Source organism: Uranotaenia lowii, chromosome 2 (genome assembly GCF_029784155.1).
Source record: "Uranotaenia lowii strain MFRU-FL chromosome 2, ASM2978415v1, whole genome shotgun sequence".
Classification (NCBI taxonomy): domain Eukaryota; kingdom Metazoa; phylum Arthropoda; class Insecta; order Diptera; family Culicidae; genus Uranotaenia; species Uranotaenia lowii.
The window spans coordinates 91,956,177-91,974,794 of NC_073692.1; the positions used below are offsets into that span (position 1 = coordinate 91,956,177).

General features: G+C 39.4%; 1 protein-coding gene and 1 long non-coding RNA gene across 2 annotated transcripts; one reads left to right on the top strand and one right to left on the bottom strand.

Moving 5' to 3' along the window:
• The first annotated feature begins 4,482 nt into the window (after nucleotides 1–4,482).
• On the top strand, nucleotides 4,483–5,187 carry LOC129743326 (uncharacterized). The gene is made up of 3 exons (XR_008736602.1): nucleotides 4,483–4,552; nucleotides 4,617–4,749; nucleotides 4,811–5,187. It is a non-coding gene; the product is annotated as an uncharacterized LOC129743326 (long non-coding RNA).
• Nucleotides 5,188–6,890: 1,703 nt separating this feature from the next.
• On the bottom strand, nucleotides 6,891–11,489 carry LOC129741670 (uncharacterized). The gene is made up of 2 exons (XM_055733418.1): nucleotides 9,553–11,489; nucleotides 6,891–9,108 (listed from the first exon to the last, which is right to left on the bottom strand). The coding sequence occupies exons 1-2, from the start codon at nucleotides 11,487–11,489 to the stop codon at nucleotides 6,891–6,893; spliced, it is 4,155 nt and encodes a 1,384-aa protein (XP_055589393.1).
• Between the last annotated feature and the right edge of the window lie 7,129 nt (nucleotides 11,490–18,618).

Genomic DNA, 18,618 nt, shown 5'->3' on the forward strand with positions numbered 1-18,618 from the left:
TAAGTAAGTAAGTAAGTAAGTAAGTAAGTAAGTAAGTAAGTAAGTAAGTAAGTAAGTAAGTAAGTAAGTAAGTAAGTAAGTAAGTAAGTAAGTAAGTAAGTAAGTAAGTAAGTAAGTAAGTAAGTAAGTAAGTAAGTAAGTAAGTAAGTAAGTAAGTAAGTAAGTAAGTAAGTAAGTAAGTAAGTAAGTAAGTAAGTAAGTAAGTAAGTAAGTAAGTAAGTAAGTAAGTAAGTAAGTAAGTAAGTAAGTAAGTAAGTAAGTAAGTAAGTAAGTAAGTAAGTAAGTAAGTAAGTAAGTAAGTAAGTAAGTAAGTAAGTAAGTAAGTAAGTAAGTAAGTAAGTAAGTAAGTAAGTAAGTAAGTAAGTAAGTAAGTAAGTAAGTAAGTAAGTAAGTAAGTAAGTAAGTAAGTAAGTAAGTAAGTAAGTAAGTAAGTAAGTAAGTAAGTAAGTAAGTAAGTAAGTAAGTAAGTAAGTAAGTAAGTAAGTAAGTAAGTAAGTAAGTAAGTAAGTAAGTAAGTAAGTAAGTAAGTAAGTAAGTAAGTAAGTAAGTAAGTAAGTAAGTAAGTAAGTAAGTAAGTAAGTAAGTAAGTAAGTAAGTAAGTAAGTAAGTAAGTAAGTAAGTAAGTAAGTAAGTAAGTAAGTAAGTAAGTAAGTAAGTAAGTAAGTAAGTAAGTAAGTAAGTAAGTAAGTAAGTAAGTAAGTAAGTAAGTAAGTAAGTAAGTAAGTAAGTAAGTAAGTAAGTAAGTAAGTAAGTAAGTAAGTAAGTAAGTAAGTAAGTAAGTAAGTAAGTAAGTAAGTAAGTAAGTAAGTAAGTAAGTAAGTAAGTAAGTAAGTAAGTAAGTAAGTAAGTAAGTAAGTAAGTAAGTAAGTAAGTAAGTAAGTAAGTAAGTAAGTAAGTAAGTAAGTAAGTAAGTAAGTAAGTAAGTAAGTAAGTAAGTAAGTAAGTAAGTAAGTAAGTAAGTAAGTAAGTAAGTAAGTAAGTAAGTAAATAAGTAAGTAAGTAAGTAAGTAAGTAAGTAAGTAAGTAAGTAAGTAAGTAAGTAAGTAAGTAAGTAAGTAAGTAAGTAAGTAAGTAAGTAAGTAAGTAAGTAAGTAAGTAAGTAAGTAAGTAAGTTTCTTCTACACGGCTCACACAAATTGCCTCTTTTTTAGCGAAAATATTCCAAGTCGTATACGTGAACGATTGATTTCATGCCACCTAAAAAAACCTTAGTGTAACCGTATGAGAAAAAAATCAAGAATCGAGTTTGACCACTTAAAGTCTTCACGAGTGCATATGAGCGTCGCGATGCCTCTTAATTAAGGTTTTTTGACGCAGTAGGAGAAGCATGATCTCAGGTCTCCTACGTTACTATTTTCTAGCTCCCTATTGCTATACTATACTAGATGTGAAGAAATGCATAACAACTACGTAATCATCGTCGAAAATAATCATGCACGACCTGATGTAGGTTACCCTATAATAAAAATACTTTGGGTAAGGGGCTTTCCCTTAACGAACGCGCATCGGTAAGGGAAAATCCGAAGATCCCATCCCATGTATGCACGCCAAAGATGCCAGGATTAATGATTATTCAGGTTCTCCTGATTTTCGAGAGACAGTCCTACTTTTTTTGAATTTGTCCTGATTTGTTCTTATTTTTAAAATAGTCTTTTAGAGACGAACCACCCAAAGGCTGAAAGTATCTCTAATAAAGACAAAAAAAGGACACACTGAATTATCATGACTTTCCAAAAAATAACTTAATTAGGTATTGTAGTATCTTCAAAAGGGCCACTATCTTCTAGTGTGAGTTCTTACTGACACTTCCACTCTAGCTGATGGTTCCAAGAAGAATGTTTATTATTTTTCACTCAATAAGACATATTCCAATGGTAACTTCGTTTACGATACTACATTTACTTTCTTTTTTTTTATGATTCTTTTTTAAACTTCAAGTTTGTTTTATTGTAAACAGATACCTACTATTCATAACTGAACTCACAACTTCATGCACGAAACTATATATTCAAACAGCTATTCTTCACCTTCTAGGTTTACAAAACAAGGCTTAATTTAAAAAAAAAACATCCTTGTTCATCTTTAAGTATATCATCAAATATTGGGGAACGTATTAGCAATATACGAAATATCTTATATATCCCTATAACTTTTTTTTTCTTAGCAGTATTTTCATCCATGTCATTAGTCATTACTGCTCGTATTTCAATTGACTAACAACAATAATATAGCATCATACTTTTCTCATGACAAACTAGTTAAATATACTTTACTTACATTAATTAAACCGATCAAACATTCACAACACTGGCATCACCGCAGTATCTCTCGAATTGCATAGTGCATTTCTCCGTAGCCATTCACAATGTTAGAACTTTTTTTTACTGTAGTAAATTTGTCGATCTATTTTACAACAATCAGCCAAACAAAGTAGGTGATCAAAATTCTGTACAATTTCTCAAGTCTTTCTGCATCCTGTCAACTCCAAAATCTCCACAGAGAAAAAAAAAACTATCAGATCAAACAACATCTCATCTTACAATTGCATTTCTGCAGAATGAAATCAGTCTCCGAACTGCACATTTACCATCTATGAAACAAACAACCTGCCTTTTGGCAGAATGGAATCAGCCTTCAACTGCACATTTAAGTGCCTGATCCATTTCAACTACTACCTGCATTTTGCAGAACGAAACCAGACTTCCAATTCGCATTCAAGCGACTGGTTCGTTTCTAATCGCCTGCCTTTTGGCAGAATGGAATCAGCCTTCAACTGCACATTTAAGTGCCTGATCCATTTCTAACTACACCTGCAGAATGCAGAACGAAACCAGACTTTCGATTCGCATTCAAGCGACTGGTTCGTTTCCAAATTTAGTCTCTTACCACAATAACAGAACCTAAGTATTCTGATCACTACTCACCTAAGATTTAAGCGGCTTTATTTATTTTTTATCCTCGTCGCCAATGTAGTATCTTCAAAAGGGCCACTATCTTCTAGTGTGAGTTCTTACTGACACTTCCACTCTAGCTGATGGTTCCAAGAAGAATGTTTATTATTTTTCACTCAATAAGACATATTCCAATGGTAACTTCGTTTACGATACTACAGGTATAATTGGATTAATTTGTTAAATTTAAACATTGAACAATTCTTAAATAAAATAGTTTTACCCAATCAACCGATGGTAATCTCTGGCTCAAATAGTATGTTAATAGTGTTTTTCCATTTAAACTGCAGGTCTGCCGAGATTATGCTTGTTTCCAGTTGCATAAATTAAGGCATTAACAGTACCAACATTTCTCCTTTATTTATGCAATTTAACTAAAATAAGTGGAGTTCTGAAAAATACGGATTTTTTTCCTCTGGGTGTCCTGATTTTTGACAAAACCACCTCGCATCCCTGATGCATTCTTCGGATCTCGTACTCTTGCACGCTGTCCAAGAGGCATTTCTTTCGCTTTCGGAGCTTTCGGATGAATAACAAGGCACTCACTCAAGGGAAATGCTCAATTTCCGACGATTAGACAGTATGAAATGTGGTTTCGCATTTGTATTTCGAATTTATTTCGCAGCGAAACGTAAAATTCATTTCTAAAATCACTGGGATAGAGTGGAATGATAACGCGTAAATATTGCTGAGTTGTTTTCACCGCGATAAACCTGAAAATTCAATATTGCTCTTGTTCCGGATCGTCCCAACAAAATTCGATATCTTCGAAGTGGACTGTATTAACAGTTGGGCGACCGGGGGAACAATTCACAGCACAACTTCACCACTGTTCTTGATTAGGGTGCAATTAAGGCTACCCAAGTAATTGCACCAAACTAAACCTCTTTTGTAGCACTAGAGGTGCGTGATATTGATCACGATGAATATTTTCTTCCGCTGACGAATAAAATACTACCGACTTTGGGAAACTTTAACCTTTATTCCCGACTTGACTTGCGAACCGACGGGTTAATTAATTAGAAGCGATGTTGCTTGGTTGGAGGTTGGTGCGAACTGATTTATTTTTGCTATGTTGATAAACAGATCGTGCCACGAACACGATCACACGATCGGTCGTGGAGAGTGAGTTCTCAGGAGAGAACTCACTTTTATGTTCAGTCGCTAGGGTGGCTCTTGCTTTATAGCAGCTATATAATGACGTTCCAAAACACGCCGGCCCCCTTGAAACCATACGGGTTTCGAAACAAACATTACAAACATGATCTTAAATCTATACATTCGCTGGATAACTTATCAACTAACAGAATACAATACTAACAAACAATTTTCACAACTCATTACAATTCACAAACAAAATTTTGTTGACAAGCAGTTTGGCCGTGTATGCGCAACTTAATACTGGAATCTAAATACTCTGGTCGCATTCGCTCTTCTCTCCATGTGTGTAAAGTGGCTACGAAGAACTGGTGGACGGATGACACAAACACATTCGCTCGTTGTTTTGGTTGGCTAGTTTCAATTATGTAGTTCCAGAAGTTTTGCAAGAGAAACATAAAAAGTAGCGAGGATTTTGGCCGTAAAATCACACAATTTCGAAGGTAAGTCTCACATATCCAAGCATACGGGCTGCAGCTGATAGATAGCACCATTCTTCTTGCTCAGGTATTGCTGCTGTTGGGGTAGCTGAGTGCCCTCCGTTGGGTGGAGGAATTTGTTTCTCTCGCTGATGTTGGACCCTTTGCTGGCTGGTGAACAGCAACGAAGTTTGATAGGACGTGTCGATTTCGTGATGAACGTAAATTTTCAAACTTCCGAAAGTTTAAAAAAATTCCTCAAAATCCCTTTTTTTTTTGTAGGTGATGGTGACACTGGATAATTGGTGGATGAGATGCACGGCCGGAACCGGAACGCGATGGCCTGGTAAGCTTCTGAAGCAGATGACGAAGTTGGTGATGGATGCATTTGGTCAATTGTATAGCCTGTCGATATCCGACCAGAGGCTGATTGCTGATTCTTCCAAATTGGTCCATGTATCCACCTGTCGACGTTCGACCGGAGGTTGATACAAGACGTGTGCTGAACTGAAGATTCACATGTCAACCTGTCGACATTCGACCGGAGGTTGATAAGGGGCTTGTGATTGATGAAGAAACCGTAGACCAATGCTCGTTGCGATGACCAACCTCATTCGATACTCAACCCGTCGACCTTCGACCAGGGGTTAGCACCTGAAGCTGGATTGATCAGCAAATAGATGATTAACTGATGAATTGTAATTAAGCGTTTCCGGAATCGATGATTAGATGATGACTGCCTTTCTATGAATTCTAAAGCCTCGATGCCTTCTGCACTGATGTTATGCCTTGACCGGAGAACCGATGAATATTCTTTTGTAACTAGGTGAACTTGTAGACCAATTTCCAACCTTGTGATGCAGTGATGCGTCCGAAATGCGAGCTTGCCCGGACGGACTTGTAGTGCTGGGCCGGACCAGAAGTTCTCGGTAGTGGGTTGATGTTCAAGCGGTTGGAGTCATGAAAAAGAAAATTGTTCGGAAGGCTTTAGCGGTTTTTTTTGGAAATTGCAACATACATCCTTGTACCAATTTTAAAATTTCACCTAACATATTCTGACATAAACTGACACATTTCCGATATATGCGGATTCTGACGATAGTTCTTTCTGACATAATATTCTCTGACAAATCGTTTTCTGACAAACATTCTGACATAAACTGACATTTTTCGCCCAAATGCGAATTCTGACGATGAGCTTTCTGACATAATATTCTCTGACAAATTACTGACTCGTGTTGTCGACATTATTGTTGTCGCGGATGGGAAGTAGGCAAATTTTACTAATGCTTCGGTCATACGTGCCATTTTGAGTTCGAACTGAAACTACTCTTACTTTACCATCTTGCCCTCTGACTACGTTTTCAATACGACCCAATGGCCATCTCTGAGGTGGACAATTCTCTTCTTTGAGTAAGACCATCATTCCGATGTCTAGGTTCTGCTGTTCCTTTGACCACTTTGTACGATTTTGAAGATCTGACAAGTATTGCGTGTTCCATTTTTTCCAGAATTGTTGTGTTAGCTGTTGAGCTCTTTGCCACATGGTTAGTCGATTTGTGTTGACATTAGTAAGATCACGATCCGGAAGTGCTGTCATCGGACGTTGTACCAGAAAGTGCCCTGGTGTAAGTGCTCTGAAGTCTGACGGATCGCTACTCAACTGGGTTAAAGGTCTCGAAACTTGAGCCTCCCACAGGCCTCCAAAGTTGGGCGTACGTGGCGGAATAAACTTGAATTCGATTCCTTGATCTGACGCATCTCTGACTATTGACTCTTGGAATTGTTTGGAGTGGAACATTTTGGCCAATTCTTTGAGCTCTCGACTAGCTCCAACGAACGTTGTGGCATTGTCACACATGACAAGCTCTGGTTTCGACCTTCTGCCAACAAATCTTCGAAAAGCGCCTATGAAAGCTTGCGATGTGAGGTCCATGACAAGTTCTAGATGAACTGCCTTGGTGACTAGGCAGACAAATACGGCAACGTAGCATTTTACAGGGCTTGCTCGGCGATTCGGGTAACTGACACAAAACGGACCACAATAATCGACTCCAACTCGACTGAATGGAAAAGCTTCTGTAACTCTGACTGCCGGAAGGTCACCCATGATTTGTTTCACGACCTTAGGTTTGGCTTTAAAACATGGAACGCAGGAGTGGATAACGGAACGAGCTAAACTTGCCATGTTTGTAGGCCAAAATTGCTCTCTGACGCTTGAAATCAAAAGCTGTTGTCCAGCGTGAAACTGTCTCAGGTGGAAATCTCTGACGATGGAGACTGTTAGAGGGTGGCGATGGTCAAGAATCCATGGATGCTTGCGAGAGGCTGAAATATGCGCATGCCTTAATCGTCCTCTTGCTCATATTGCTCCTTCGTGTAAATAGGGACCCAAGCCTGCAATCCGCGACGATGGTTTGACCTCTCCATGTTTTTTTAGATCACTTAACTCAGCTGCAAAGCTTTCAGCCTGAGATAAGCGGACCAGTGTAAGTGATGCTTCTGATAATTCGGCCTGACTGAGGTTTCCGACTATATGGTTATTCCTGTTCACCTTCTGAGCGTTGTGCCGAAATCGTTTGAACAGGGCAACAATTCTGGTGAGACTGATGAAGGAATCATGTAGTTCGAAAATTTCGTTTGTTGGAGCTTCGTGAGTCACAAGAGCAGTACTAGGTTTCTCTTCTAACAAGGATGCATCGATTTCTGTGGAGCTTTCGTCGTTTTCTGTGGGCCATAACTGCTGCTCTTGTGATAACCAGGTGGGACCGTCAAACCATAAACTCTGTTTAATCAACTGCTCAGGAGATGCACCGCGTGAAATCAGGTCTGCGGGATTTTCGATTCCGGCTACATGATTCCATTTTCCGTTCTTAGTGATGTGCTGAATTTCTGACACTCGGTTTGCGACGAACATCTGCCATCGTGATGGTGGAGAAGCAAGCCAGTGCCTGACAATCATTGAATCTGTCCAAAAATAGGTCTCGACGATGTTTGGGTGGACTTGAGTGAACCTTTCGTATAAATGACTGAGGACCAATGCAGATGATAGTTCCAGACGTGGTATAGAGGTTTTTCTTTTCGACTGCTTCAAGTTTTCTAGAGGCGCCACTCTAGACTTCGAGGTGATTAACCGTACCGTGATCGAACCATCTGTTTTGACGCAGCGCAAGTATAGGCATGCACCATAGGCTTGTTCTGATGCGTCGCAAAAACCGTGCAACTGAACTGACTCAAGAGTTGGACTAAATCCGACCCAACGAGGAACTGAGATATACGCCAAAACCAACAAATTCTGCTTGTACTCGATCCAAAACCTTTGAAAGCTCTCATCCAGAGGCTCATCCCAATCTTTCTTCAGGCGCCATAGTTGTTGAATGAAGATTTTTGCCTGAACAACAACGGGGCCAACTAAACCGAGTGGATCGAACAAGCAAGCTGCGTCTGAGTGCACAATTCGCTTCGTTATCGCTGATTCTGAACTCCTCATCTGAGGAAAACTGAAACAAAACTCATCTTCTGACGTATCCCACTTCATGCCGAGTGTTTTAACCGTACTGCTGGAGCTGTCGAGTTCAAATGTTCGCCGCTTGTCAAGCATGTGATTAGGAAGCTTCGATAAAATCTTGGAGGAATTTGAATTGAACTTTCTTAAGTTGAATCCTGCCGAATCGGTGAGAAAAGTTGTCTCCTTGATGATTGTTTTTGCCTCCTCAAGAGAGTCGGCGCCTGTGAGGCAGTCATCGACGTAAAAATCTTCGAGTATCACTCTCGATCCGATGGGATGTGTTACAACATTCTCTTCTCCAAGCATTTTTAAGCATCTGGTTGCCAAGTAGGGAGCACTTGCAGTACCGTAAGTAACTGTGGTTAGCTCGTATGTTTTGATGGGGTCATTGGGTGAATCTCTCCATAAAATACGTAGTAAATGCTGATCTGGAATCTGCACGCGAACCATCCTGTACATTTTCTCAACGTCTGCGCTGATAGCATATCGATGCAGACGGAAGCGTAGGATGATGGACATTAAATCGTTCTGAACAACTGGGCCCACCATCAATCCGTCGTTTAACGAAACGCCGGTTGAGGTGCGACACGATGCATCGAAAACTACACGTAGTTTTGTGGTTGTGCTGTCCGGTTTGAGCACGGCATGATGCGGCAGATAATAAACAACGCTTTCTGACTTCTGACTAATCTGACAATCAAAATTCTGACTCGATTCGTTCTGACCTTTTTGTTCTGTCACTTCTCGCATATGACCCATTAACATGTACTCATGAATGAACTCGACATACATGGCTTTCAACTCGGGATTTGCATTAAAGCGCTTTTCGAGACTAATGAAACGTCTCATCGCTGAATTTCGTGAGTCACCGAGTTGTTGGATTACACCAGGCTTCTTAGGCAGAGTGACTAAAAACTTTCCGTCTGAATCACGACGTGTGGTACTTTTAAAGTGCTCTTCACATGCTGATTCCTCAATAGAATACGTGGTTTTGTTGTGACAAGATTCTAATTCCCAGAACTTTGAGATTAAATCTTCGAGGTGGGCTGAAGAACTTACAAAGGTGGCTGTTCTGAGGGAATTGTTTAAGGTATAATTAACTGACTGCATATCTGACTGATTTTCTGACAGATGTTCTGAATTGTTTTCCGACTGGGTTACTGAATGATTTTCTAAATGGGTTACTGGACGGTTTTCTGACTGGTTTACTGAATGATTTTCTGACGGAGTTACTGTGAGGTTTTCTGAATGGGTTACTGAATGGGATACTGAACGGTTTTCTGACTGGGTTACTGACAGATTTGTTGACTCATTATCTGAATGATTCACTGACCGATTTTCTGACTTCGTTTCTGAATGGTTTGCTAAATGGTTTACTGACAGATTTTCTGACTCATTTTCCGACTGGTGTACCGACATTTTTCCAGAAACAATCCATCCGAATACCGAATTCTGCAAAATTGGACCATTGTCAATAAACTTCTGACATCCTTGCTTAAGCAGCTCAAAAAAGTACTCTGCTCCAATAATCATGTCTATAGATCCCGGTTTCCAGAAATCTGGATCGGCTAACACAACATTCGGCAATGATTTTTGATGTTGGATTGGCACTGGTTTGATCGGCAGCGTTTGAGTTATATTGGGCAGAACATGGAACCGAATGATTTCGCAGAAGCTTGAGATGGTGGACAAACGTGGCTGAATTTTCGCTTCTACAGCTCTTCTTGAAGTGACCGAGACATTGCCTATTCCCTGTACTTTCAGAGTCTCTGAGGACTCGTGGAGATTGAGTTTCTGTGCAAAGCTACTCGTGACGTAGCAGAACTCTGAACACGAATCAAGTAAAGTCCTTGCAAACGTGTGATTCCCATACCGATCTTCGACGCGAACAACTGCTGTCGACAACAAAACTTGCTGACTCAAACTTCCATTGGATTTCTGACTGATTTCAAAAGTGTGCGAAAGATTGTCTGTGGTGTGTTGTGGGTTGACTTGTGGGTTGGGTGCTTGAATGACTGGGTACGAATTGGTAGATGGTCGACTTGTTTGATTGTGTGTACGCTGTGGGCGTGGGCTTTGCCTCCAATGGTTTGATTGACGCTGATTGGCAGAATCGGGTCTATTGCGCGATGGGGAAACGGAGGAGGAGTAATTTGGTGAGGTCGGCCGAGCGAAATTACGAGAGGATTCGACATGGAGAAGTGTGTGATGATTAAAGGAACATATTTTGCATTTTCCTCTGGTGCAATTTATGGCAAAATGATCGGGTCTTAAACAATTCAAACACAAGCGACGTTTTTGTACTTCGGAAATTCTTTGTGGAACTGACCAATCCTTCATATTCGAACACTGGAAGATGTTGTTATGGCGTTGTCCACAAAAGACGCAACGTTCAGGAGGCTGCGAGGTGAGATGTGTTGTTGTGTTCCTGAAGCGTCGATACTCTGTCTCAGGCGAGCCTCGTAACCGGTGATAGTGTGGCTCAGAAGGATTGTTGGCAACGAGGGACTGGAGAACCAAGCACTGGTCTCGAAGGAAGTTCATCAAGTTGGCGTAGGTGGGCACTTCCTTTGAGTTGTGATGCGTTTCCCACTGCCGAAGAGTTACTGGATCCAATCTCATGCTGACCATGTGAGCTAACAATGTTGACCAGCTTTCCGTGTTTTCCCCAATCTTGTCCAGCATCTGTAAGTTTTTGTCGAAGTCACTGATGAGGCGATTCAGCGACTCACTGTGCTCTCGACGTATTGGCTCGATCGCAAAAAGCGCGTCCAGATGTGCTTTGACGATGAGCTTTTTGTTTTCATAGCGCTTTTCCAAAACGTTCCATGCCACCTGGTAGTTTGCTGCCGTGAGTTCAATTGAGCTGATCTCTTGGAGTGCTTCGTCCGTCACCGATGACCTCAAGTATGTGAATTTGTCAATTGGGGAAAGCTGGTCGTTGTTATGGATTAGGCTCTGGAACATGTCGCGGAATGTTACCCAGTCTCGAATTCTTCCACTGAAATGGGGCAGCTGGATTTCAGGAAGTTTTACGCGAGACATAACCGAACTTGAAGATGTTTCTGACGATTCAACTGACACTGGTTTCGTACGTTTGAAAGCTAGCAGGGAAGATTTCGCTGCGCAGTAAACCTCTTCGACCTGGGACGCAGCCTCGTCAAAATCTGCCTCACGCTTGGCAATTTTGGATTTCACTCGTTTATCGCGCTGTCCGTCAGTTTCCTTCGATTCGGGCTTTAATTCGAGGTCTTCTTCGTCCAAAATCACCTTGATTTTCCGCTGAACGACGTGGAACCTCCTCATTGCATCTTCCAACAACTCTAATCGAACGTCGATTTGATTCTCATGCCGTTCCATCGAAAAAGTTTCGACGAACCTTGCCACTCCATTGATGGTCCGCTTTAACTGCCTGTCTTGCTCTTTGAGCTCGTTAAAATCGACGTCCTCCATATTGATCTTTCAAAACTGACTTGGATTTCACAAAAAACTGACTTAGATTCCGACACAAACTGACTCAGCCCGAAATTTCAAAAGAAAAATTGGAATTCCAAAAAAAGTATAATAAACTTTGATTTTATCACGTCGACACGTCCGCTTGTTTCAACTGCACTAATAAATTGCCAATTACACATGAATTTTCCAAAATTATCAAAATAATTAATTTTGGAATATATTGTTAACACCGACACGACCTAATGATCTCCGCTGATCATTAAATAATTATGCTGACACAGGTAAAAACCACTGACTTGAATCAACTCTCACTGATTGAAAAAATAATTGCCGTACGCTCACCTTGACTATGAATGTGTAAAAACAATCGATCTTTTAAGGTCTCGACTCAACTCAACGTTTGTTTAATATTTTTATGAAAAAGAATGTACCAAAGCGCCCGATTGACAAGGGAAAAATGTTCAATAATTGCTGCCAAGTGAATCCAAAACGAAATAGCGAATGATGAATGATTTATGACCAAGGACTGCACACAATATCGTAATAAAAAAAGTGACCCAATTCGTAAAAGAATGAAGCAAATTCAATCAAATTTATTAACCCACAAGTTCTCAAAAATAAAGATCAAACACCACCAATCATGCACACTTTTACTTTCCTGCTGTGTCCTGTTCCGATTCTGTAGACCCAGGAAAGTTCCGACCGACAATCTGATTCAGGTATTGTTCGCCCTCCGTGATGCTTTGTGTTGCAGCAAAATGGTGTTCCGGTGATGATGCTAATAGCGGTAGGATGCGCGATGGCGTAGCAGTGATGGCGTAGCGGCTTGATGCTAGCTGAAGTGCAATGGCCGTGCACTGATGCTTCTTGGTAGGCTTTCCGGGTTCTTCCGTCGGGTTTACTGGCCACTTATCCGGCTCGAAGGACCAAAAAATGTTCCGGATCGTCCCAACAAAATTCGATATCTTCGAAGTGGACTGTATTAACAGTTGGGCGACCGGGGGAACAATTCACAGCACAACTTCACCACTGTTCTTGATTAGGGTGCAATTAAGGCTACCCAAGTAATTGCACCAAACTAAACCTCTTTTGTAGCACTAGAGGTGCGTGATATTGATCACGATGAATATTTTCTTCCGCTGACGAATAAAATACTACCGACTTTGGGAAACTTTAACCTTTATTCCCGACTTGACTTGCGAACCGACGGGTTAATTAATTAGAAGCGATGTTGCTTGGTTGGAGGTTGGTGCGAACTGATTTATTTTTGCTATGTTGATAAACAGATCGTGCCACGAACACGATCACACGATCGGTCGTGGAGAGTGAGTTCTCAGGAGAGAACTCACTTTTATGTTCAGTCGCTAGGGTGGCTCTTGCTTTATAGCAGCTATATAATGACGTTCCAAAACAGCTCTTCTAAAGTCAGCTACTAGTCAAAATAGGTTTTTTTGTTGTTTGGAAAAGCAAACTTTGGTTTTTTAACTAGTAATGAATATCTGGATAAATGAAACTAAAGAAAGATAACTCTCTTCCGTCGAACCTGGATAAGCGAGAACTGGTCAAAGAAGATACCTCTCTAAGTGAAAAATTTCCTCAGGTCTCATAAACGATGAAATTTGTTGGGCATTTGGCCTCATTACAAGCCAGAAAGTTATGAATAAAACATTTTTTGTAACAAAAAACCGTCATGTGCGCGGATTGTTTTTCATAAACCCAATAAATTGGTAAAAAAAGGGTGAAATTTCATAGCCATATCTTCATATATTTAATGTTTCGGTGATTTAGGCACTAGAGACTGGTTGAGAAGATGAAATTGATTCATATGTCATTGTGAAATCACTACGGATTACAAGTAGTAATTCAAATCCATTTGTTGTATGATGTTTTAACATTTTTCTTCAAGACAATAATTTTTCTACAAAAACTGTAGAACAGGATGTGTGTGCTAAGTATAGCAGATTACAGTGGCAGCAGTATATGAATACTTAGAATAGGAATATTAAGATAGATATATGAATAATAGGAGAAAACATCTGAGAAGTACCTATAGACTGATCATAAATAAACTGTAAAATAACCGTCATTTTAAAATCGTGTCATGTTTAACCAAATTTTGGCTGCGTACTGTTAGCTACATTCAAGTGAAGTACTCGTCATTTTTTTTAGAAAATAAAATGGAACAGTAAATTATTCTAAACTAACAACACCTGTGTTAGTGAAAGCAAATAATTCTTTGAAAATACTTTCGCCTCCCATGGAGTATCAGTCTTGGTTTTAATGATAATAATTTTTTGGAATGTAATCACAGTTTTATACCTACATTGCGATCTTCTTTTCATTTGGACACTCCGAATACGAAAACAAAACATCCTATTACGAGATCCGATTTCAATCAAATCTCGCTGTAATTAAATCTCCCAAATAATTGTTTGATTTCCATTTTGACAAGCAGCTGCATTTAAATATTCACTCCCGAGAAGGCAGACAATAAAAAGTGTCGCCCGGACAACATCGCCGATCGAAATGCAAATGGCCGAATCGACGGAAGCTTTCTGCATTTTCTCCACTTCATTATGCGAATTGTTGACTTGAAGATCATCTGCAGCAAATCTATGTAAAGGTAAGGTAAATCTGAAAGACACGCTTCGCCACCACCATTGCCATTGGCTCGTTCCAATTTTCTCCGGTGCGGTACGACGATCCAACACAATCGTCGTCCCTATTTGCTATCAGAAAATCCCCGCACTTTCTTTCTCACATTTTTCTTCAGAATTTTCCCTATCGGGTGCGCCCGGCGAGAGGCAAACATTTTAACCGAAATGAATATTCATGTTTGCCTTTGTTGTTCTGTTGGCATACATTTAAACGTTACTTTTGTTGATACTGTGTTGGGTTTTGTACACCGGACTTGTTTCTTTCAAATACCGGACCATTATCATTAGCTAAAGTGGACCTTTTTTATACCGAAAATAGAAAAAAAAGAAACATTAAAAAAAAGATACCTACCCAGACCTGGCTGTCCCTTCCGTTTTTGCAATCTTCCTTCCACGTCGGACAAAACCACAATACCAGAAACTCCTTCCCCCTTTTTTTCCTCTGTCCTATTTAAGGGTACCTATTTCATTTGGAATCTGAATGGATCCAATGGAAAACCGTAAACTTCGGTTGCTTGGCCCATTACCATCCTACATCTTGTACTGTGTTACGGTTTTGTTGCAATTTATTACAAACTAGTACACCCTATCACAGCTGCCATGTGCCAGTTGAGCACTGTTATCATTCACTTGCTTGTTCAAATTTAACAAGCCTTGTAAAGTTGTTCTGATAAAATCATGTTTCGTTCGACGTAATTTAGTACAAATATCAACTCAATTTTGTGTCTATTTGTCTTCGTATCATTCTCTCTTTTTCTCTTAGCTCTTTTGCTCTTTTGTTTTTTTTTTTGCTCTTTTGCTCTTTTGCTCTATTGCTCTTTTGCTCTTTTGCTCTTTTGATCTTTTGCTCTTTTGATCTTTTGCTCTTTTGCTCTTTTGCTCTTTTGCTCTTTTGCTCTTTTGCTCTTTTGCTCTTTCGCTCTTTTGCTCTTTTGCTCTTTTGCTCTTTTGCTCTTTTGCTCTTTTGCTCTTTTGCTCTTTTGCTCTTTTGCTCTTTGCTCTTTTGCTCTTTTGCTCTTTTGCTCTTTTGCTCTTTTGCTCTTTTGCTCTTTTGCTCTTTTGCTCTTTTGCTCTTTTGCTCTTTTGCTCTTTTGCTCTTTGCTCTTTTGCTCTTTTGCTCTTTTGCTCTTTTGCTCTTTTGCTCTTTGCTCTTTTGCTCTTTTGCTCTTTGCTCTTTTGCTCTTTTGCTCTTTTGCTCTTTTGCTCTTTTGCTCTTTTGCTCTTTTGCTCTTTTGCTCTTTTGCTCTTTTGCTCTTTTGCTCTTTTGCTCTTTTGCTCTTTTGCTCTTTTGCTCTTTTGCTCTTTTGCTCTTTTGCTCTTTTGCTCTTTTGCTCTTTTGCTCTTTTGCTCTTTTGCTCTTTTGCTCTTTTGCTCTTTTGCTCTTTTGCTCTTTTGCTCTTTTGCTCTTTTGCTCTTTTGCTCTTTTGCTCTTTTGCTCTTTTGCTCTTTTGCTCTTTTGCTCTTTTGCTCTTTTGCTCTTTTGCTCTTTTGCTCTTTTGCTCTTTTGCTCTTTTGCTCTTTTGCTCTTTTGCTCTTTTGCTCTTTTGCTCTTTTGCTCTTTTGCTCTTTTGCTCTTTTGCTCTTTTGCTCTTTGCTCTTTTGCTCTTTTTGCTCTTTTGCTCTTTTGCTCTTTTGCTCTTTTGCTCTTTTGCTCTTTTGCTCTTTTGCTCTTTTGCTCTTTTGCTCTTTTGCTCTTTGCTCTTTTGCTCTTTTGCTCTTTTGCTCGTTTGCTCTTTTGCTCTTTTGCTCTTTTGCTCTTTTGCTCTTTTGCTCGTTTGCTCTTTTGCTCTTTTGCTCTTTTGCTCTTTTGCTCTTTTGCTCTTTTGCTCTTTTGCTCTTTTGCTCTTTTGCTCTTTTGCTCTTTTGCTCTTTTGCTCTTTTGCTCTTTTGCTCTTTTGCTCTTTTGCTCTTTTGCTCTTTTGCTCTTTTGCTCTTTTGCTCTTTTGCTCTTTTGCTCTTTTGCTCTTTTGCTCTTTTGCTCTTTTGCTCTTTTGCTCTTTTGCTCTTTTGCTCTTTTGCTCTTTTGCTCTTTTGCTCTTTTGCTCTTTTGCTCTTTTGCTCTTTTGCTCTTTTGCTCTTTTGCTCTTTTGCTCTTTTGCTCTTTTGCTCTTTTGCTCTTTTGCTCTTTTGCTCTTTTGCTCTTTTGCTCTTTTTGCTCTTTTGCTCTTTTGCTCTTTTGCTCTTTTGCTCTTTTGCTCTTTTGCTCTTTTGCTCTTTTGCTCTTTTGCTCTTTTGCTCTTTGCTCTTTTGCTCTTTTGCTCTTTTGCTCTTTTGCTCTTTTGCTCTTTTGCTCTTTTGCTCTTTTGCTCTTTTGCTCTTTTGCTCTTTTGCTCTTTTGCTCTTTTGCTCTTTTGCTCTTTTGCTCTTTTGCTCTTTTGCTCTTTTGCTCTTTTGCTCTTTTGCTCTTTGACTCTTTTGCTCTTTTTACTCTTTTGCTCTTTTGCTGTTTTTGTCTTCTTGTCTTCTTGTCTTCATGTTTTCTTGTCTTCTTGTCTTCTTGTCTTCTTGTCTTCTTGTCTTCTTGTCTTCTTGTCTTCTTGTCTTCTTGTCTCTTGTCTTCTTGTCTTCTTGTCTTCTTGTCTTCTTGTCTTCTTGTCTTCTTGTCTTCTTGTCTTCTTGTCTTCTTGTCTTCTTGTCTTCTTGTCTTCTTGTCTTCTTGTCTTCTTGTCTTCTTGTCTTCTTGTCTTCTTGTCTTCTTGTCTTCTTGTCTTCTTGTCTTCTTGTCTTCTTGTCTTCTTGTCTTCTTGTCTTCTTGTCTTCTTGTCTTCTTGTCTTCTTGTCTTCTTGTCTTCTTGTCTTCTTGTCTTCTTGTCTTCTTGTCTTCTTGTCTTCTTGTCTTCTTGTCTTCTTGTCTTCTTGTCTTCTTGTCTTCTTGTCTTCTGTCTTCTTGTCTTCTTGTCTTCTTGTCTTCTTGTCGTCTTGTCTTCTTGTCTTCTTGTCTTCTTGTCTTCTTGTCTTCTTGTCTTCTTGTCTTCTTGTCTTCTTGTCTTCTTGTCTTCTTGTCTTCTTGTCTTCTTGTCTTTCTTCTTGTCTTCTTGTCTTCTTGTCTTCTTGTCTTCTTGTCTTCTTGTCTTCTTGTTCTTCTTGTCTTCTTGTCTTCTTGTCTTCTTGTCTTCTTGTCTTCTTGTCTTCTTGTCTTCTTGTCTTCTTGTCTTCTTGTCTTCTTGTCTTCTTGTCTTCTTGTCTTCTTGTCTTCTTGTCTTCTTGTCTTCTTGTCTTCTTGTCTTCTTGTCTTCTTGTCTTCTTGTCTTCTTGTCTTCTTGTCTTCTTGTCTTCTTGTCTTCTTGTCTTCTTGTCTTCTTGTCTTCTTGTCTTCTTGTCTTCTTGTCTTCTTGTCTTCTTGTCTTCTTGTCTTCTTGTCTTCTTGTCTTCTTGTCTTCTTGTCTTCTTGTCTTCTTGTCTTCTTGTCTTCTTGTCTTCTTGTCTTCTTGTCTTCTTGTCTTCTTGTCTTCTTGTCTTCTTGTCTTCTTGTCTTCTTGTCTTCTTGTCTTCTTGTCTTCTTGTCTTCTTGTCTTCTTGTCTTCTTGTCTTCTTGTCTTCTTGTCTTCTTGTCTTCTTGTCTTCTTGTCTTCTTGTCTTCTTGTCTTCTTGTCTTCTTGTCTTCTTGTCTTCTTGTCTTCTTGTCTTCTTGTCTTCTTGTCTTCTTGTCTTCTTGTCTTCTTGTCTTCTTGTCTTCTTGTCTTCTTGTCTTCTTGTCTTCTTGTCTTCTTGTCTTCTTGTCTTCTTGTCTTCTTGTCTTCTTGTCTTCTTGTCTTCTTGTCTTCTTGTCTTCTTGTCTTCTTGTCTTCTTGTCTTCTTGTCTTCTTGTCTTCTTGTCTTCTTGTCTTCTTGTCTTCTTGTCTTCTTGTCTTCTTGTCTTCTTGTCTTCTTGTCTTCTTGTCTTCTTGTCTTCTTGTCTTCTTGTCTTCTTGTCTTCTTGTCTTCTTGTCTTCTTGTCTTCTTGTCTTCTTGTCTTCTTGTCTTCTTGTCTTCTTGTCTTCTTGTCTTCTTGTCTTCTTGTCTTCTTGTCTTCTTGTCTTCTTGTCTTCTTGTCTTCTTGTCTTCTTGTCTTCTTGTCTTCTTGTCTTCTTGTCTTCTTGTCTTCTTGTCTTCTTGTCTTCTTGTCTTCTTGTCTTCTTGTCTTCTTGTCTTCTTGTCTTCTTGTCTTCTTGTCTTCTTGTCTTCTAATTTTCCTGTCGTCCTTCAATTTTTGTCATTCATTTTTCTATTTTTCATCTAATCCAACTGGCGCTATTAAAACAATTAAATTTTCCTGGAATGTTTCCTTGCTAGGGAAGCCAATTCACTTATGACAACAACCTTGTCAAAAATCGTTTCCGTGAAAACGATAGCGCTCAAAAAGTTGCACAAAAACATGTTGTCGTTTGCTCAATCTCTGCACGAATAGATATCCAAAAATTGAACCCGTGAAATGCGGACCACGACCAAAATGGACAGTTTCATGATTCGATAAGGTCATCCGATTTCAA